This window comes from Chiloscyllium plagiosum, unplaced genomic scaffold (genome assembly GCF_037043375.1).
Source record: "Chiloscyllium plagiosum isolate Xiang-an unplaced genomic scaffold, Cpla_swu_hap1 HiC_scaffold_24, whole genome shotgun sequence".
NCBI lineage: Eukaryota > Metazoa > Chordata > Chondrichthyes > Orectolobiformes > Hemiscylliidae > Chiloscyllium > Chiloscyllium plagiosum.
In genome coordinates, this window is record NW_028270162.1 from 35,816,713 (window position 1) to 35,837,573 (window position 20,861).

A 20,861-nucleotide genomic window follows, 5' to 3' on the forward strand; every position below is an offset into this window, starting at 1 on the left:
ATGGGAACATCAGTAATCTGTGCCCTGTTTCTTTTAGCTTTCCATCAGTGCCTATGATTACAACTGTCACGTGGATCTAATTAAATTGTTGCGTCAAGAGGGGGAACTGGAGAAATTACGAGCTGCTCGACAGAAGATGAGTGAACTATTCCCCCTTACAGAAGGTAGGAGTATAATTATTAGTTACAATGCCAGATGAAACCTGGTTTGTAAAGTGGATCAGAGTTTGTTCACACATTTATAAACAACCTGCTGATAAAAAAATTGAAGAATTAATCCACTTTCACAAGATTTTGGTTGTGTTTTTAGTTGTGATTTTTAAAATTTCTCCTTTTTCTTGGAGACTGATTATGTGAACATTCTGGTATTGATATGGCAACCACAAAGCCATAGTTCATGTCATCCTGACTAATGCTGTTTGTGAAGATTATGTTTTATTGGGAAACAAATCCTATTCTGTTTTGCAGAGCTTTGGTTGGACTGGCTGAAGGATGAGATTCTAATGGCAGAGGGAACAGCCGACAGAGAGAATGTTTATGAACTCTTTGAGAAGGCCATCAAAGATTATATTTGTAAGTTCCTTTTTACACTTAAATGTTTGTCTGACTCCTAAAAGTGGGCAATCGCAGCTTTCTTTGGTGAAGGCAAACACCTCTCACTGTTGTCCTGCGGATTGGTCATACCTGTTACCTGTTGAATATTAATCTTCCTCGCTCCCCCTCCCCCCACCGTGAAATGAAGTGGAAAAAAGGAAAGAGACTTTGATGTTTATTAATTTATTAATGTGTTAAAAGACATAATGTGCAGACTATATGTAATTTCAAATTATGTTATCCTGAAAGTTAGTTCTCCTCTTACACACACTCTCAGCTTTAAATCAAGGGCTGGTTAACTAGGAAATTAAAAACCCAAGCAGACAAATAATCAAATAATTAATTTAACTGGAAGTGATGATATAGTATGACAGTATGATGAAGCTCCCTGTATTAGAAACAATTGAAATTACTGTGATAGACATGTTCCCTGTTGTTCATTCAGGCATTTAAGCTGACCCAACTACAGAACTTTCAGATACTGGTAATCTCTAGGTAGGTGGCACTCAGCTGTTGAATCTGCAAAGATATCTTCATGAATAGATTCCTAATGAGTTTGCAAGGAATTTTTAGTTATCTAAAGTCTTGATTTTATACCATACTAAACACATCCCACTGGATAGAAAGCATAATTTGGATTGGCTCCACAGTGTGGTAGGCTTTGTTAACTCCATTGTGGAACAACCAGGATGTAAAAATCAATGCCCATTTAGACCTTGAAAACAATATCATGGGATAAACGTGCTTAAGTTTGTCTAAAGTTACCTTCTGCTGTATTTTAGTAAAGGTATTAACTTGTTTGGAATAATTAGGTTAACATTTCTTCTAAAAATAGAAGAAAGTGAATGAACATTTATGATCAGTTATCCCACAATACAGTAACTGAGCCTAATAGACTGTCACATGAGATTGTTCCACAGCAGAGTCTAGTCCTGTGGGAAAATATTTTACTGCAGTTATGCAGTTAATGATGTCTCCTGCTGAAGGAGATATTCCACCCCCCCCACCCCCACCCCCACCTCATACTTGCAGAAAAGTAGATTTGCTATGTATGCAACACTATTGGTGAAATCCTCTGAAATTGTTACAGGGTGCTCACTTGAAGAATTGGTTGTCAGAATGCGTGGACTATTTTAATTCTGTTTTGATGCACAATAATGTTAGTAAATAATTTTCGTTACAGGTCCTGAGATATGGCTGGAATATGCCCAGTACTCCATCGGTGGGATTGGTCAGCAAGGTGGTATTGAGCGAGCTCGTGCAATATTTGATCGAGCTTTAACTGCTGCTGGATTACATATGACAAAAGGAGTAGCAATCTGGGAAGCATTTAGAGAATTTGAAAATGCTATTTTAGGAACCTTACAGGTAAGGGAATCTGAAATCCAGATTAATTTAATGTGAATTAATGATAAATTTGTAAACGCACTGTGTGTGGCATGAAGCAAAATGCAAACTGACAAGAAATAATTGGTTAGTAGTATAGAATATACAGAATATATGATATGCCATAGAATATATGTGATTATGTACATTGTTTTCTTTGTTTATTCATTTGTTGAAAACTATTTAAATGTGGGTTTCTCCACCTATGCCCACAATTTGAATATATTGATTTTGGTCAAGGGAATTCAGTACCAGGGAGTGGGATGACTTCCATTTTGTGTTTTCAAATTGATTTGAAATAAATAGTTTGACTACAAATCAAATAGCAGCAGTGCAGCAATTTTGTTTGCGACTGTTGTTATTCCCAGTCTGAAAATGAGATTTTATTGCCAAATCCTTGACTATTGTTCTGCTGATCCATATTGTTTAGGAACTAGATTGAGATGATTCAAACTAATTTTTAGCTAATAGAAAGGAGCACTTTACCCCAGTATGTGTATTGGATTTGCATGTGGGTCTCAATGATGAAACAATGTTCACAAGCCCGTGGCAGCACTGTATCTTGCTTTTACCTTTGGTGAATTATTTACTTAAGTTTACCAGTGATATTTCCTTCAGTGGAAGAATGACATGAAGTTTTTTCTTTGGATGCTTACACAGATATTTTATTCATGTACAACTGTTTCTCTTGTATTGCTTCATGGGATGTAGGTGCCACTGGCTCAGCCAGCATTGGCTGCCCATCTCCAATTGCCTTTGAACTGAGTGGCTTATTTGGCCATTTCAGAGGGCAGTTAAAAGTCAATCACATTGCTGTGGATCCAGAGCCAAGTATAAGCCATATCAGGAAAGGACAGCAGATTTCCTTCCATAAAGAACCTTACTGATAGGTTTTTATGACAATCAGTGTTAGTTTTGATGATAGCTAGTCTGGTGACAATATCTTATACTTTGGATTTATTAATTGAGTTAAGTCCCATTAGCTGTCATTATTTGAGCCCATGTCCCTGGATCTCTGGATTGCTAGTCCAGTAACGTTACCACGATGCCACCATCTCCTCATAATTAATTTGAAATTGTGAATGAGTAGCAATACTAAACCTTCAGGTTGCTAATTCTCACTGGATTTGGTATATGTTTATATTTCTAAACAAAGAACAGTATAGCCTCTTTGGTACAGGCCCTTTGGTCCACCAGGCCTGCACTGACTCACAAAGTCTTTTCTAAAATATAAATCTTTTGCCACCACGTGGTCCATCTTGTATCTGTCAAGATATCTCTTACACGGTGCTATTGTTTCTGCTTCTATCACCTCCTCTGGCAACGCTTCCAGGCATTTACTGTGCTCTGCCTGTGTAAAAGAAACACTTGCCTCTCACATCTCCTTTAAATTCTCCCCCTTTTGCTTTAAACCTATGCCCTCTTGTAATTGACTTTCTACCCTGGGAAAAAGACTCCAACTATCTAGTATGTTTCTCATAATTTTGTAAACTTCTATTTCATGTTCTGTACCCCATTGAACTAGAAAATACTGAACAGAAATATTGAATTGCTTCATTATAATTTTCAAAAAAATGTTTCAAAAGTATTTGAGTAAGGAACTGCAATTCCTGAGCTATGTAGATACTGTGAGTAACAGGGAGACTGCTGCAAATGCGGTCTGGTAGTGTTGTCAACTTTTGAAATTTTCTCCTGGTTGATGTGAAAATCTAAATTGTTTGCTTACAAACACAGTGTTTAAGAAGATTGGGGTGAGCTGGAATGTCTAAGTGAGTCCCCCTATTTCAATCCAGGAACTGGCAGTTTAATTAAATGAAAGTCTTTCCTCCGTCAGGCCTCACCCGGTAGCATTTTGACTCCAGAACAGCAGGAGATGGTGAATGCACAGCTTGAGCGGATACACACACTCTTCAAGAGGCAGCTGGGCGTCCCTTTGCTTGGTAAAGTACTTTTGAATTTACTTACGGCTAACTGTGCATCCTATGGGAATTGTAAAGTTATGTTGAATTTGTTTTGAGTACGAGTAAGTGTTAGATAGGCACTTATAAATCTCTTATAATTGATGAATCGACATAAATTAGGCAAGGAGATTCTACCACATGCCCATTGCTCCCAACAGACTGTTGGAACTTTTATGTGTGTACCAACCTTTTATCTTTAGATTGTTTAATCATTAGCACAAAAGTGAATTAATTTTATTGTATCTGCATGGTTCATACCTTTCACCAAAGGGCACTAATTGTATTCCTGGGAATAGTTTCTCCTGCAATACTAAGGGTTATAAATCTGCCAGTTATGTCAGCATAGCCCATACTTAATTCTGGAGCCTCAGGGCCCTCCACTCACCATTGACTCTATTTTTCTCAATGCTGTTTTGCAATATTTACAATATATTCCAAATGAGACTGCTCCAGTGAGTTGCATCGACCATGAAATACTGTAGAACTGGCTTCTAAACTTAGTGACAATCTCTTAAGATGTTTAAAAAAAAATTACTTGTTGCTATTTTTCCCTCTAATTATTTGCTGGCTGCCTACTAGTATGTTGCTCAAGAGATCCCAAACTAAAAATATGTGTAAAGGAGGAGCCATAGGGAGTAAGAGACTGGACCAGTCTTTCAATAATTCCCCCACTTTGCGCAGACTAAAATGACAGTGTAATTGGATTGGAGAGTATCCCATGGGTTTACTGTTTACATGTTCAAGGCCTATGAGATTGTTGGAGCAAGTTCATCGGCCTTGTTATTTATATTTTGAGGTTTACCTCATGTTTGGCAAATGTTTGATCCTTATGGCCACACCTCTCTGGGTATAAGTAGCTCTTGGCAAGGTTGCAGGGTTAAGAACTCTGTATTTTGGAAGCAAGAAGAAAGGAAATGATCAGTGCTGTCTGTTCTGGCTGATGTTACAGCACCCAGTGGTCTTCAAAGAATGGGACAGCAGGAAGCGTCCAGAAATCTAAGGCATTGATTGTGCTTTCCTTCTTGAGAGAGGGTCAGTGTATGGGCAAGCCATATACATTGATTAGATTAGATTAGATTAGATTAGATTACTTACAGTGTGGAAACAGGCCCTTCGGCCCAACAAGTCCACACCGACCCGCCGAAGTGTAACCCACCCATACCCCTACATTTACCCCTTACCTAACACTACGGGCAATTTAGCATGGCCAATTCACCTGACCTGCACATCTTTGTGACTGTGGGAGGAAACCGGAGCACCCGGAGGAAACCCACGCAGACACGGGGAGAACGTGCAAACTCCACACAGTCAGTCGCCTGAGGCGGGAATTGAACCCGGGTCTCTGACGCTGCGAGGCAGCAGTGCTAACCACTGTACCACCGTGCCGCCCACATTACTTAAGACAAAATGCAGGTATCTTGATATTGTGGAGTTGTTATCTGAAGACTAGTCTTGGCTGTGATTTTGATCAAGAAGAGTGAAATATCACTTGCTACTGTCTGTCTGTGCCCCATATAGATATGGAGACCACATATGCTGAATATGAGGAATGGGCTGATGAGCTACCCAGTGAATCTGTGACACAAATGTACAAGAAGGCCCTGCAGCAGATGGAAAAACGCAAGCCCTTTGAAGAAAGTCTGGTACAATTTGAACTTTGTTATTCTAGTTTTTGAGTACTGGAGGTTTGTTCTTCGTTAGGGGCCAGTTCATATTAAATGAACATAGAAAATAGACGCAAACATAGGCCATTCAACTCTTCCAGCCTGCTTCACCAATCAGTATGATCATGGCTGATCATCCAATTCAATACCCTGTTCCAGCTTTCTTCCTATATCCTTTGATTCCTTTAGCCCTAAGAAGTATGTCTACTTCCTTCTTGAAAATATTCAAGTTTTGGTCTCAAACGCTTTCTGTGGCAAAGAATTTCCACAGGCTCACCGTTATTTGGGCGAAGGAATTTCTTCTCCTTGCAGTCCTAAATGACCTACCCCATATCTTTAAAGTGTGACCCCTGGTTCTGGATTGGGAACATAGATTTCTATGAGATCACCCTCATTCTTCTGATTTCCAATGAAAGTAGTTCTAACCAATCCAGTCTCTCTTTATATGTTCATAAGTACATAAGACATAGGAACAGAATTAGGCCATTCGGCCCATCGAGTCTGCTCCACCATTCGATCATGGCTGATATATAATTTTTTTTAAGAATCCCTATTGTGTGGAAACAGGCCGTTTGGCCCAACTAGTCCATACCGACCCTCCGAAGAGTATCCCACCCAGACCCATTTCACTATCCTATTACTCTACATTTAACCCTGTCTCATGTACCAAACTTGTACATCCCTGATTTAGCGCATCCAATTCACCTAACCTGCACATCTTTGGATTATGGGAGAAAACCGGAGCACCGGGAAGAAACCCATGCAGACATGGGAAGACTGTGCAAATATTACACAGACAGACAGTTACCCGAGGCTAGAATCGAACCCAGGTCCCTGGTGCTGTGAAGCAGCAGTACTAACCACTGAGCCACTGTGCCGTCCCAAATTCCTGACATCCCAGTAATTAGTCTGGTAAACCTTTGTTGCACTCTCTCCATAGTCAGAACATTCTTTCTCAGTTAAGGAGACCAAAATTGCACATAATATTTAGACGGTGACATGTCAAATCCTCCTGCATTTGAAATCCTCTCACTGTGAAGGTCAACATACCATTAGCCTTCTTTTCCACCTGCTGCACCTACATGCTTACTTTCAGTGTCCAATGTACAAGGACACCCATGCTTCATTGCATCTGCACCTTTCCCAATCTCTCACCATTCACATAATCTGCCTTCCTGTTTTTGCTACCCAAGTGGATAACCTCACACTTATCCACATTGTTCTTCAACTGCCATGCATTTACCATGCACTCAACTTGTCCAAATAACACTGAAGCATATCGGCATCCTCCTCACAGTTCCCCCACCCTCCCTCCCAGCTTTGTGAATTGCAAATTTGGAGATGTTACATGTAGTTCCATCATCTAACTCATTAATACACATTGTCAGTAGCTGTGGTCCATGCTCTGATCCCTGCAGTATGCTAGTAGTCACTGATTGCCTCTCAAAAAAAAAAGATCTGTTTAATCCTTCTCTTTATTTCCCTGTCTGCCAACCAGTTCTATATCCGTGTCAGTACAATACTCTTAATCCCATGTGCTTTAATTTTTCCTGCTAACCTCTTGTGTGGGACCTTCTGGAAAGCCTTCTGAAAGTCCAGGTATATCACATCCACTGGCTCTCCCTGATTAACTCCTCTTGTTAGATCTTTGAAAAATTCCAATATATTTGTCAAGTATGATTTCACTTTCATAAATGCATGCTGACTGTGTTAAATCTTGTTATTGTTTTCCAAATACTCTGCTTTTAAATCTTTTACATGGACTCTAGCATTTTCTCCACTATTGTTGTCAGGCTATTTGGTCTATAGTTCTGTTTTCCTCTCTACCTCCTTTTTTTAAAACAGAGGGGTTACATTAGCTACACTCCTATCCATTGGAACTGTTTCAGAATCTATAAAATCTTAAAAGATGAATACCAGTGCATCCACTGTCACAAAAGAAAATTAACTTTAAAATTCACTGATAGCAATTGATCGTTCAATCTTTGTGGCAACCTTGATGTTTTTCGCTGTTGTTTGCATTTTGAATAAAAATGTGCAATTCAGCAAATAGTGATTCCGGATGAAGGGCTTTTGCCCGAAACGTTGATTTCGCTGCTCCTTGGATGCTGCCTGAACTGCTGTGCTCTTCCAGCACCACTAATCCAGATTCTGGTTTCCAGCATCTGCAGTCATTGTTTTTACCTTAAAAAAAACCCAGTGGATTAAAGAGAAAGGTTAGTTGGTTAGTTTTATTCCAGGATCATGAGATAGCCTAGATCTGACTGCCAAAATGATTACAATCCATTCAGGATTTTATTCAATTTGAAGAATATTTAGTGTCTTATTTTATTTGGTCTGTGTCAATCATGTATAGCTTGTGAGAAGTAGTTGACATGCTAGCAAAGCTTTCAATTCCACATATTAAATTAACTTATTGATTATTGCATAGTCAGATACTGAAGACACAAAATCAATGATTAGTGGAACAGCTGCTCAAGAATTTCTGTCTCCCATGTATTGGGCCGACTTTCTTTCAATTGGGCACCCTTGTGATTAATCTTTCCCGGGCATTTTAGGTGTTTTTAAGGTGTATTCGCATTCTTATCCCGTATAGTTAGCCCAATTGATCAATACAATAATGTCAGTAAAGGCATACTGTTGGTCTTTTTTCCTAAACATAAAACTCTAGAACGTGACCTGTCAGAAGTGCTCCCTGGATGTTGGAAATAAGAATAAGCCTTTCCATTGTGGATTTTGTAGAATCATAGAATCCTTACAGTGTGGAAATATGCCATTTGGCCCATCATATTGATACTGATCCTCTGAAGAGCATCCCACCCAAGAAACCCCCCCCCCCCCCCCCCCAGGAAAAAGAAAATCCTAATATCCCAACATTTACATTGGCTAACTTACTTAGCCTGTACATCCCTGGATGCTACAGGCAATTTAGCAAGGCCAGTCCACCCAACCGGTACGTCTTTAGACTGTGGGAGGAAACTGGAGCACCTGAAGGAAATCCACATATACATGTGGAGAATATGCAAACTTGAAACGATCACCCAAGGCTGGAATTGAATCCGAGCCTCTGGTGCTATGAGGCAGCAGTGTTAATCACTGTGCCACCATGCTGCCCAATCTGTATGACTGTGCTGCCCTGTGTACTTTTATATATCTCTTTGATGTCAATTCATTTTCCTGTAATGGAGCCCAGACAAAATTACCACGTTCATTTATATTTCTGTTTCTGTTAAAGATTTAAGCAGCAGGGCTTGCTGACTGAGCTGTTCTGTTGGTTATTGTGGTTTTTGTTTATTTGCTCATGGGAAGTGGCTGTTTTTGGCCCATCCATCTCTAATTGCCCTTGAGAAGGGGATTGTGAGCTGCCTATTTGTTCTTGTGTGTAGGTAAGCTCTGTGTAGTTTGGAAGGAAGTTTTGGGATTTTCAGCCAATGACATTGTGGAAATTGTAATATGGTTTCAAAGCAAGACAGTGTGTGGCCAGGGGAGCTACTGGCAGGTGGTGGTGTTCCCATGAGACTGCTGCTGTTATCCTTCTAGATTCTGGAGATTCTGGGTTTGGAAGGTGCTGTAGAAAGATGTTACTTGTTCTGAGAGTTAGATAACATTGATCCTGGTTTCTGGACATTCATTGTGTGGAGCATTCATTTAGTCCAACTTATGCTGTAGGGCATTATTCTACAGTTGCATCAAAAATAGTTCATCCCATCCTTGCATTAGATTTGCCAGTTAGGTTTACCATTGTGATGTGGTTTCCAGTTTGATGAATTGGGTACTAATGCACAAACAGAAGGTTTCAGATTCCAGAAATCTGAATAGGAAATGCTGAAAATACTTCACAACTCAAGCAGCATCTGTAGAGTGAGAAACAGTTTCTGTAATGAACACTGAAATATTTGATCTTTTAAAACAAAACTTCATCTTGCCTTTGAAACAATTATTATGGAGTAGTATGTTTGCTAAATGACTTCTTTTTTTGTTTGTTCCATTACAGTTGGTAGCAGATCCTCCCAAACTAGCAGAATATCAAGTTTACATTGACTTTGAAATGAAGGAAGGCGATCCAGCACGAATTCAGATAATCTTTGAACGGGCATTGTCCGAGAACTGTTTAGTGCCAGACTTATGGGCACGTTTCACTCTGTATCTGGTAAGGAATTTCCCTAAGAAAGTGACCTTTGGTTGAGCATTGGAGTATTATTACTGGTTTTTGTGAGCAGATATTGATTGGGGTCATTGTTAGCCAGGAAACAAGCCAAATTCCCCTGCTCCTCTTAACCTAATACTATTGGATATTTTACATCTTGAGATTGAGATGTAGCCTTGGGTTTAAAAGGAGTCTGAGGAAATTGATTTTAATACAGAGATGGTCAGTTCATGGATTAGATTGGAGACATCAATCCTGTGAGCATTTTTGGGACCAGCTGAATGTTGTAATATTGGGTTTTCTGATCATTCTGGATGGATAGATTAAGAATGGCGAATAGCACATTGGCATTTTGTCATTGGCAATGGAGATTTAAGCTAAAAGATTCCATGGTCTGCTGGAATCTTATAGCACAGGCAGTCCCCAGGTTGCAAATGGAGTCTGCTCGTGGAAGTAGATTTGTATGCAAAATGGAATACAATGGAAAGCAACCGCTCGTAAGTGCAGGAAATATTTTTATGTGGGATCTTTAAAGATTGAAACCAAGTATAGGATCATGTTCATAAGTGCACGTTCCCTTAAGTAAATTAGGGACCCTGTTAGTGCCTGTTATCTTCAATAAATGCTGAGCAGTTTCAGACCACCACTTAGTTGGACTACAGAGAAACCTCCCTTCTGATTACACATTTTCCAAAGAAGACAGGACCTCTGACATATTGGTCCACCATTAGTTGGCAAGGTTTTAGAACGCCCATCCCAAATCCCCTTAGTAGACCGACTCTCATCATAAATAATCCTGTTCATTATAATGCAGAACATCTGTTCTTTGATTTGCTTTCAACAGGTAATATGCAGGGTGCCACTTTTTTCCTCTGAATAAAACTGAGAATGTGAAATAAAGTGATTTGGTTCATTGATTTACCTTTAGTTGAATACATTAAAGTTTGTTTTCTGGAAATATAGTTTCTGCTGTTCTTTCACACTGAATAAAGTGATCGATTTCATGACTGTGGAACAGTGTACATAGACTTTTGTTGGAGTAGAGTTATGTGACATACTGCTTTATGATGTCTTTTTTCCTTGTACCTCTACACAATCTTGACTATTGATTTGATTCCACGCCATATACTGTTGTACGTTTGCCATTCCAGGACAGACAGCTGAAGATTAAAGATCTAGTTTTGTCTGCACATGAACGTGCTGTTCGAAATTGCCCTTGGATAGTTGGGTTGTGGAAACGCTATCTTCTAGCACTGGAACGACACAGAGCTGAACACAAAGTTATAACAGGTAACCCTGTGCCAAGAACAGTACATTGTATTAGGAAAGCTTTAATTAGTTTTATGTTTAGGCAGAGAGAGCAGAATTCCTTCTAATTTACTTTCTAATTTACTTTCATTCCTTTTTCCACTCAATCAAAATGAGTCCGGAAGACTGTAAATGATCGAGTCCTCATGGTTGTGTTGAGTGAACAAAGTTTAAAAATTACACAACACCAGGTTATAGTCCAACAGGTTTATTTGGAAACTCTAGCTTTTAGAGCACTGCTCCTTGAATGAGCAGTGCTCTGAAAGTTTGTACTTCCAATTAAACCTGTTGGACTATAGCCTGCTGTTGTGTCATTTTTAACTTTGTCCACCTCAGTCCAATACTAGCATCCTCCTAGAAGGCTGAATGATCACGTTCCAGCTGCCATTTTATCTTACCAGTATGGAGAAGACTGTATCATGGGCAGTAGTTAAACTATCCTAAATTGAAAAAGAATAGTAAATCTCTGATTCATCTAATAGGACTGCTTGGCACCCTGATTGGTGATAAAAGTGTGCCAAGTGGAGATGCCAAGGGATGGGGAGGAAGTATTTGGGCTGATTGAAACATGGACCACTATGTAATGGAGGAAATATTCTCTTCAGTGTGCAGAAGGTTGGAGGTGGATGATGCAATTTTTGGTGGTGTCCCTCTGGAGGTGTACAGAAATGATGGAGGACAATCTGTTGCATTTTGGAGGCTGGGAGGGACAGTAGGTCAGAACAAGGAGAAACCTATTGTGGTTCTGAAGGGAGTGGAAGAATGACAACAGATGTGCAGAAAATGGGGCACATGTGGTAATGTAACTGTATACCGTGGAAGTGGCATCCATGTGGTTAAAGGTGAAGATAAGCATATCTGATATGAAATATCACATTGTCAATACAAAGAAACTTGGAAAATATAATAGAATGCTGACAAGACACTGGGAGGAATTGTAGTCAGGATAGCTATGGAAGTTGATTCATGCATCACCTCAATGTGAGATGGATGTTTATAAAGTTTTAGGACATTGAATTATGACATTCTATGATATTGTATAGTTACTCTTAGATGTTACCTGTAGGAATAATATATATGGAACTGACTGTGTTTTTATTGTAATTGATAGAAACCTTTGAAAAAGCGTTGAATGCTGGGTTTATCCAGGCTACAGACTATGTGGAGCTTTGGCAAGCATATCTCGACTACCTGAGACGGAGAGTCAATTTCAGCCAAGGTACAGCGTAAAAGTGACCTGTCTTCATCTTTAGCCCTATCTCACTGACAATGTTATGAAACAATGAGAAACTGTAAGTATGGTAATGGAAATGAAGTGATGTTGAAAATGGTAACTTCTGATTGGGGGAAGAGTGTATCATCCTGCAGGAATGCTAAAGCTTGATACAGATTAAAGATGTGAAGAATCAAATGTTGTTTATCTACAAAGTATTCAGCAACAGGTTGTGATAGTGAAAGTACTGGACTTGCAGGACTGGTCCCATGCTGATGATCTTTTGGAAAATTGAAAGGTGATAGAAACTGAGGTACTGAATTGTGAAGTTGGAGTAGGTTGAGGTGAAATTTGGTGATGTGATGAAATACATAGTGGCTGAGGTTAATGGAGTTAGACTGCATCTTTTATTGACTGTTTAGGTGAGGTAGGGGTGAAATTTGATGCAAGATTAAATATAAGCAGTCATAGTAATGGATAGGCTAACAGTTTTCAGATTCAGCCAAGGGATGGACTGGACTCTGTGGTTGTGTACAGCCTCGTTCAAGGTTGGGAAATTAAGTTGGCATTAAAGAAACAGTTTTAGATGGGGGTAAAAATCTGCTTATCTGTTGTTAGGTTAGTGACAATTGTTGCTCAGTCTAAACCTGGATTGAATGAAGTTGTGTAGTAGTATAACAGGGTGTCATTAGCTTCTGGTCGCACAAATCAGGATTGTGGATAATTTTGCTGGAGGCAGGTGTGAAAGAAGCAACCAAGCTGAAATCTTAGGGGATTCTGGATGTGAGGGAGGAAAAGTTTTTTTTGAGGGGATGTCGTGTTGGGAGTGAGGGGAGGTGTGGCTGGTGGGGAAAGCATTTTGTTTTAAGGTTCATTGGTTGCACTGAGGCAGGCAGCAGTGGAGGGAAATAAGGTCAATCCTGTGGAGTTGGAACATGGAGGAAAGGTGGTGAAGGAAGATGGTGAGACATAAAGTTGAGTATTTTGAAAATACTGAGCACTGTAAGGGGGCACAAACTGCAATTCTTGTGGAAGTAGAGATCATACTGACTTCAAGTGCAAACTCAGTATTGTGAACTGCATATGAACTAATTGAAAGGGAATTGACCAGGGAGTTGGAAATATGCATGTGAATTGGTTGGCAACAGTACATTTGAAGACCTTTGAGAGAAAATATTTGAAAAACAAATGGACAGGGGAATTTTTGAATAGGTGATGCTGACTGTAGATTTGAAAGTGAAACATACAAATTTTGAACAAAGAGATCCATTTGTGACTTCAGAGAGTTAAGTTAAGGAGTTCCAAATGTCACCTTAACATTTAGAGCTGGATCTGATTATAGAACCTTTCTGACTCAAAATAGTGAATGACACTCAGCACCAAAGGGCCACAGCTGTTGTATCATTTTATGGTCATATTTATATATTTCTATGGCTTATTTGTAGCAAATGAAATACACCGTGTTTGACTTTCCATCTGCCTGTTGTAGAATTACTGCAAATAGGAAGGAGTGGGAGATTTGAGTCACTAACAACTGACCTCTCCTTTAACAGGAGGTAGAACTGGATAGATGTTAATATTGTCTTCAGCTCTGAGATTCAAGACCATAACTTTATTTTACAAGATTGACCATGATGTGCCCTTCTTTCTCACTCTCTTTTTCTTTTTCCCTGTATATATGTGCTTTCCTGTTAATTTGTTGTCATTTTATTTGAATAGATTCCAGTAAAGAGCTGGAGGAGCTCAGATCAGCTTTCAGTCGTGGTCTTGACTACTTGAAACAGGATATAGAGCAACGTATGTTTGTGCTTTTATGTTTTAAATGTAAATTACTGTCAGGTTTGCTGTAGTCACTGATTACTGTCATCAGTTAGTCATGAGCAATGTGATTTCTGCCATTTTCTGATGTACTTTGTATGTGTCACAGAACATTAGGCGAGCTTGAGGTGAAAGTTATTTATTCCCTCCTTAAAGATCATTTCTTTTTAATATGTTATTCAACCCATTGTAGCATTCGGGTGTATTTTAAAATGTTGTATTATTTATTCGATTATTCTGTCAGGCAATTTAGATATTCATCACATTGGTCAGCTGGGAGCTTTGTTTTCTTAATCTACACTGCCTCTTATTTAGTTATTGCTGGGCGTGCTGTGTTCCACCTGTACTCTAGAACAGATTTATTTATTTTGACTGTTAAAAATGTAGAATTAATGGGCCTGTGTCAGAATTGTTAACTTCCTCACCACAGAATACCATGCTTTTCAATTTTGCAGGACCTCAACATTGCCCAGTGAATAAATTGTTCAACACTAGTGAAGTTCTGTAGGACTAAAATTAGATGAATACTTGGAATAAATTTATAGTTGAATAGGATATTTCCATCGTTTAAACTACAGTGGACACAGTTAACCAGATTACTTCCTTTTGTGCTGTAATGATTTGTGATGATAGCTGGTGTTCCTACATATTCCTCTCTGTGTTATTCAGAGCCCTACAGCAATTACCTTTAAACTACTTTTAGACTTTTATTTCTTTCTCAGATGCTTATTTCTTTAAATATCTCTAAGGTGTAGAAGCAGAATAGCAAGTTAATACTATTATCTTCTGAAAGTGCCTAGAAAATATTATTTTACCATCTCAATTTAGTTCCATGTTACAGATGTTGTCATTGAGTGGAAACTACATCAGCTGTCAACCCTGTCATAATTAGTAGCTTTGATACTGTTGCCTCACTTTAGTGGAAAATCTAAGTGTAATTGGGCTTGAAAGGGAGTTGACATTACGCTAGTGGCAGCTCAGCCAGTGAGTACAGGGATGTTGCTGGCCCTTTGCAGAGTGTCTATGGTAGGTGCATTTGTTCCTTGCTTAATATATGGTGTTCTTTTACAGTTGCGCCAAATTTCTAATAGTTAGTGCTCTCACCATTTATTTAAATGCATTAATTTTTATCTCTTGTATAATTCAGGACAGATGTTTATATTTGTAAACATATGTCGGTTGGTTTCAACGTACGTATGAAAGATATTGCTGCCTTAATTCCTAATTCTATCTAATACTTTTCCTTGATTTTGGAGTTATTTGATTTATTCCCGAGTGAACTAGTTTTTAAATGATGGATGATTGGAAATTGACAGACTTCTGGCCTTGTTGCAGGATTTGGTGAGAGTGGGGACCCCTCATGTACAATTTTACAGAATTGGGCAAGGATTGAGGTAAGACTATACACAGAACAACTGTGACCATACTTCAAACATTAGTAAGTAATAAGGACGTCAGTGAGACAGTCCTAGAACATGTAATTTCAAATATAAAGAGCAGATGCAAAGTATTACTTCTGTTTGGTTCATTGATGACTATTTGAAAGGAAATGATGCACTAGTACATTAAAATATGTGTAGTACCTTTAGGAATGGTAGTTCTGTCTTCAAGGAGAAAGTGAGGTCTGCAGATGCTGGAGATCAAAGTTGAAACTTTATTGCTGGAACAGCACAGCAGGTCAGGCAGCATCCAGGGAACAGGAGATTCGACGTTTCGGGCACAGGCCCTTCTTCAGGAATCCTGAAGAAGGGCCTGTGCCCGAAACGTCGAATCTCCTGTTCCCTGGATGCTGCCTGACCTGCTGTGCTGTTCCAGCAATAAAGTTTCAACTTAGTTCTGTCTTCATACAGGTGATGAAAAGATTTTTAGATTAACTTGGAAGAGGCTTCAGTTTAATAGATTCTGTTTCATTTTCTGAAAGCAATTGAGGCAATGGGGAAATTTTACCAGGAAGCAATAAATTCTGTTTTCAGCTGTAATAAATTCCCAGCAATGTCTTATCATTTGACCTTTTGATTTTGAATAAATATCCCAGATAAATAAACTTCTAGATGACAGTTCCCCATTGTTTGGAATACTTTTGCCTGGATTTGATTATTGGAAGTATCATGATTATTGTGATCACCTATGCACTTACAATGATATATTATTTTCTAGGCAAGGCTCTGTAAAAATATGCAGAAAGCCAGAGAAATCTGGGACAGAATCATGACCAAAGGAAATGCAACATATGCCAACATGTGGTTGGAATATTACAATTTAGAGCGGTAAGAGCATCAGTCTTTTATCACACAGCAGTCTATTTGTATTTTTCACAAGCTATCCTTCATCCTTGTCTGAAGATCAAATCTAATCTGGTAGTATAGTCTACAAGCAGTGGATGCTTTTACTGCTGTATTGCCATTCCTTATAATCTCTACCACAGGGATAGGTTGCATCCAAACTGTGTGCGGATCAAGCTCCTAGCAGAATGCACTGAAAGGATTATGGAAAGAAATTTCACAAGTAAAGATAGAGAGGGGGTGGGTGGATGGAGTAATAAAATAACAATTTAAAAAATCGAGAGAGATGCCATTAAAAGCTTATACCTTGTTAAAACGTCTTTAGGAATTAATACCATATCAGATAAGAAAGAAGCAAGACTATTGAAAATAATTATGGCTACAGGACTAGAGAGACTTTTGATAAAGAAAATGACACTGGATTTATGGGTTTCATAAAAGGTGTCATAACTGTCAATGTTTGTGTATGTACTTGGATATATTATAGCATTTGACCTACTTTGTATTTGCATGTTGCAGAGCTCATGGCGACAGTCAACACTGCAGAAAGGCCTTGCATCGAGCAGTACAATGTACCACCGACTATCCTGAGCATGTCTGTGATGTGCTGCTTGCCTTTGAAAGGGTGGAGGGTGAGTTATTGTAAAATGATAAGCGCTTGATTTTTAAAAAACCCAGAGTCCTTGGAGGTGATTATGAAGCTGAAAATGAAGCGAGGCTGAGTGAACACGAAGCTGTTAATACAGTCCCTGCCTGTGCTGTTATTTGTGAAATGTTATTTCTGAAACTGAGTTATATTGAAGACAGTGGATGAGAGGCCTCGGGGTAATATTTACATGAATCCAGGAGTCTCTTTCTCCCAATGACTTAATACAAATGCTGTCACATTCCCATGGACTCTGAGAAAGTTGATGTACTGCTTGGAACCTGTTGCAGATATAAATCTTTTTCCAGAGTGCACCTCACTAATTTCCATGTGACAGGTCTACTGAGTAGCTGCATTTGGCTACTTCAACTAAGTGTCATCTTTATCTTGTTAGAAGACCTTGTCACTGCACATTTATTGCCAAGAATCAAGATTCTACTTATGGATAGTTAAATGCAGTTACAGTATTGCATTGTCTCATCGAACAGTTGTGATAAGTTCTTTCTCAAACTATGGAGCAAATGCCGTTGGATGGGGGAAGCCTCAGGTTCTTCTGCTTTGTAGTTTCATAGAAATTGAAAGAATTTTGACATATTCTGCCTTCAAAAATGCTGCACTTTCTTATCTTCAGTGAATGAACTATCCCAATGACATCACAAATAAATGCTATACATATTTAATATTCAAGAGTGTGGGTGCTGGAAAAACAGCAGGTTAGGCAGCATCCGAGGAGCAGGAGAGTCGCAATTTCGGGCATAAGCCCTTCGTTAGGAATCAGTTAGGAATCATTAGGAAACGCCGATTCTCCTGCTCCTCGGATGCAGCCTAACCGGCTGTGCTTTTCTAGCACTACGCTCTCGACTCTGATCTAGCATCTGCAGTCCAAACTTTCTCCCATATTTTAATATTCACTCATATAGACCTTATGATACCAGATTCCATTCCTGCACTATGATTAATTAGTTGATTAGAAACAAAAATTGTTTCTGCGCTGGATGGAAACTATATTTGTGAGGGGGTTTTGGTTAAGGATAGGATCAATTTGTGTTATCAAACTCACAAAAGTAAGTTATTTCTAGATCATTAAGCTCAGCTTCTTGAGAGTTGTACAGTGTTAAATAACCTGTCACCTTGCACTGTATGAAATTGCACACGTGAAATACCCACTAGTATGAAATGCCAGAGAACTGGGACACCAAATAGGTGTACTCAGCCTTTAGGAGAGATGAGCTGTAAAGCATAGAGGGGAAGAAGGATTTTTAAGGAAGTATGAAGACATGAAGTACAATAAATCATCATCCTATTATACAAAGTTAATGAAATGTCAGCTTGACTCATCTAGGTAGCACCCTCAGAAGGGTCAGAAAGGTTGTGGATTTAAAACCTGCAATAATTGTGAGAATGTTAACTACGATGACACTTCAGTGCTGTACAACGTGAGATGAGATGTTAAGCCAAAATCTCGTGAATGTGTTATGTGATAACAGGCTCTGTTGGCAGATTGGTAGTGTAGTGTAGCGCAGGGTTCATGTCCACCCTGTTCCAGAGGGAATTCTAACATCTCTGAAAAGATTGGTGAAGAAGAAAATCAAGGAGTTTCCCAATATCCTGGAAACATTTTTTTTCATTGCCATTAAAAACAATTATCTGATCATTCGTTAATTTACTGCATTCAAATTGGGCTGCCATATTTGCTTCAACTTGACTCTTATTTATAGTTTGATTTGAAACATTCTGAGCACAAGGTGCTGCTACATAAATTTAAGTTTTATCTTTTTCACTTTTGTTCTGTGCTGAAGATGTTCACTCCTTGTGTTCCACAGGTACTAATCATACTTCAATGCCTTAGCCAAGTGACCCCCATTCACGTATTAACTTCATTTAGTGGGTACTAGGCCAAAAAGGGGTCAAGGCTCAATCAGGACATATTTATGCCCAGTGTCCAATATAAACAATGAGCATGTGTTACTAAATAACAGACAGGAATAGTACCCAGTGCTGATTTGTCTGCCTTTAGCCAAGAAGTGCTGAGCTTCATTTCAGTAGTCTAAACCTGAGGTCAGTTGATGCAAACTAGTTGTGGAAGCTGTTGTGTTTTTCTCTGTTACAGCTAAAAGCTGGAGTTCTCTCTGCTGCAAGAATTGCATGTGAGACAATCTATTTTACTGAATTTGCCTTTGCCAAAGGTGTGTTTATAATGTTACCATATTGGAACAGTTGCTATTTAGTAGTTAAATAATCTATTATTCTGTTCAGTTTTCCAGTAGAGTTAAGTTATTCCAATTCTTCTTGTTTGTATTTTTAACATAGGGTAAGAGTAAAGTGTGATTTGCTTAAAGCTGAGTAGTATAACCAATTCAATTACAACTGGAACACAGCACCTTACAACTTGCCTTTTAACAAAGACAAACGTTAGGCTCTAAGCCTGTCCTCCTTGATATATTTGAAGGGGGTTGGTCTAGTCCATAACCAGAATGAATCAGTTCTATTGGCCAGGTTGTTTTTAAGCCCAAGTTAATTCTGTAACAAATTATTTTCTTCATAATAATTGTTAAGTCTGCATCAACCACCTCCTTCAGTAATTTAGAAGAAGCTTAAACAGGAAAAATAAAACTCAATCTGAGTAGTAAAACATGTTTTATCCTTTTATTTTCCCCTTTTTCAGGTTCTTTGGAAGATTGGGACCTAGCTGTAGAGAAGACTGAGACCCGACTTAACCGAGTTAATGAGCAGAGAGCCAAAGTAAGTATGTAGCGAATTGTATTTTTTGCTAGGTGAGTTCGATGGAAGGATATGGACCGGGTGCTGGCAGGTGGGACTAGATTGAGTTGGGATATCTGGTCGACATGGATGAATTGGACCGAAGGGTCTGTTTTCCATGCTGTACATCTCTATGATTATGACTCATCTTTTATTGATGGGTATGGAGTGGTTACTAACATGATTAGTCAGTGCTATCCACACTCGGATTCTCAATATTCCTTGACAGAGGCTGGCAAATAACTTCTGCCAAAACTGCGGTTGGGCTAATCATTGGAAAGGCATGCAGACGAGTCTTGAAATGACTTAACCTCTGAATTTCCCTTCTGTGTGTTCATTGGAATTAAAAACTTCCATTCACAGAAGTCTAGAGTTCCTTTCCTATTTTTGGCATTGGATTCTCTGTATTGTATCCTCCCAGGTTCAATGCAACACAAATGGATGCTGCTTCGTGCATTCTAGGTCAAGTGTGGTCTGCTCACTTGCTCCCCAGTCAACATAATGAACAATAGAAAAATCTGCAACAAATAGGGATTTTCAGCCCTATTTATGAATCAGAAGGAAGTTTCAGTGTTATTGTAGATAACTCAGAGGAATGGCTTTTTTTTTTAACTTTTCATTGTGAAAAAACCAAGCTGACAGAACCAGTCCAAGGAAATTTGAGACCACGTTCTAAAAATCAGGATGGCTTCTGTTTTAATTGCAGATCAAAAAAGGAGATCAGAAATAAGATCAGAATGTGCTGGAAATGTGTAAGCAGATCGATTAGCCTCCAAAGAGAAATGGCAGGCTGTAACATCTGAACATGTAACTTGTATCAGAAGGACAAGTAGGCGTTTAAATGTTGGTTAAAGACAGGAAAAGAAAGGGGGCAAAGTCGGTAAAACTCCAGGAACATTCTGTGAAAGCTAGCAATTTGAAATTTAAACAAAAATGCTGCAAAACATTCTGGTCAGGTGGGTGGAAAGATAACATTTTGGTCAGTGATATTTCAACAGCTAACAGCCAGTTGCAGACAGGGAGTGCACATGTTAAATGCTTACTAGAAGGTTGTCGGATGATATAAAGCTTATCAGTCAGGCA

General features: G+C 38.9%; 1 protein-coding gene across 1 annotated transcript in view; it reads left to right on the forward strand.

The window, feature by feature from the left end:
* The window catches only part of sart3 (spliceosome associated factor 3, U4/U6 recycling protein), a 33,442-nt gene that overhangs the window by 2,931 nt on the left and 9,650 nt on the right, over positions 1 to 20,861 (forward strand). The window contains exons 2-14 of the mRNA XM_043715811.2: positions 38 to 164; positions 468 to 572; positions 1,777 to 1,961; positions 3,814 to 3,919; positions 5,459 to 5,583; positions 9,599 to 9,754; positions 10,903 to 11,041; positions 12,171 to 12,278; positions 13,992 to 14,069; positions 15,426 to 15,484; positions 16,248 to 16,357; positions 16,892 to 17,004; positions 19,684 to 19,760. Of these exons, the coding sequence (XP_043571746.2) occupies positions 38 to 164; positions 468 to 572; positions 1,777 to 1,961; positions 3,814 to 3,919; positions 5,459 to 5,583; positions 9,599 to 9,754; positions 10,903 to 11,041; positions 12,171 to 12,278; positions 13,992 to 14,069; positions 15,426 to 15,484; positions 16,248 to 16,357; positions 16,892 to 17,004; positions 19,684 to 19,760 (1,488 nt within the window). The remainder of the gene's footprint in view (positions 1 to 37; positions 165 to 467; positions 573 to 1,776; positions 1,962 to 3,813; positions 3,920 to 5,458; positions 5,584 to 9,598; positions 9,755 to 10,902; positions 11,042 to 12,170; positions 12,279 to 13,991; positions 14,070 to 15,425; positions 15,485 to 16,247; positions 16,358 to 16,891; positions 17,005 to 19,683; positions 19,761 to 20,861) is intronic.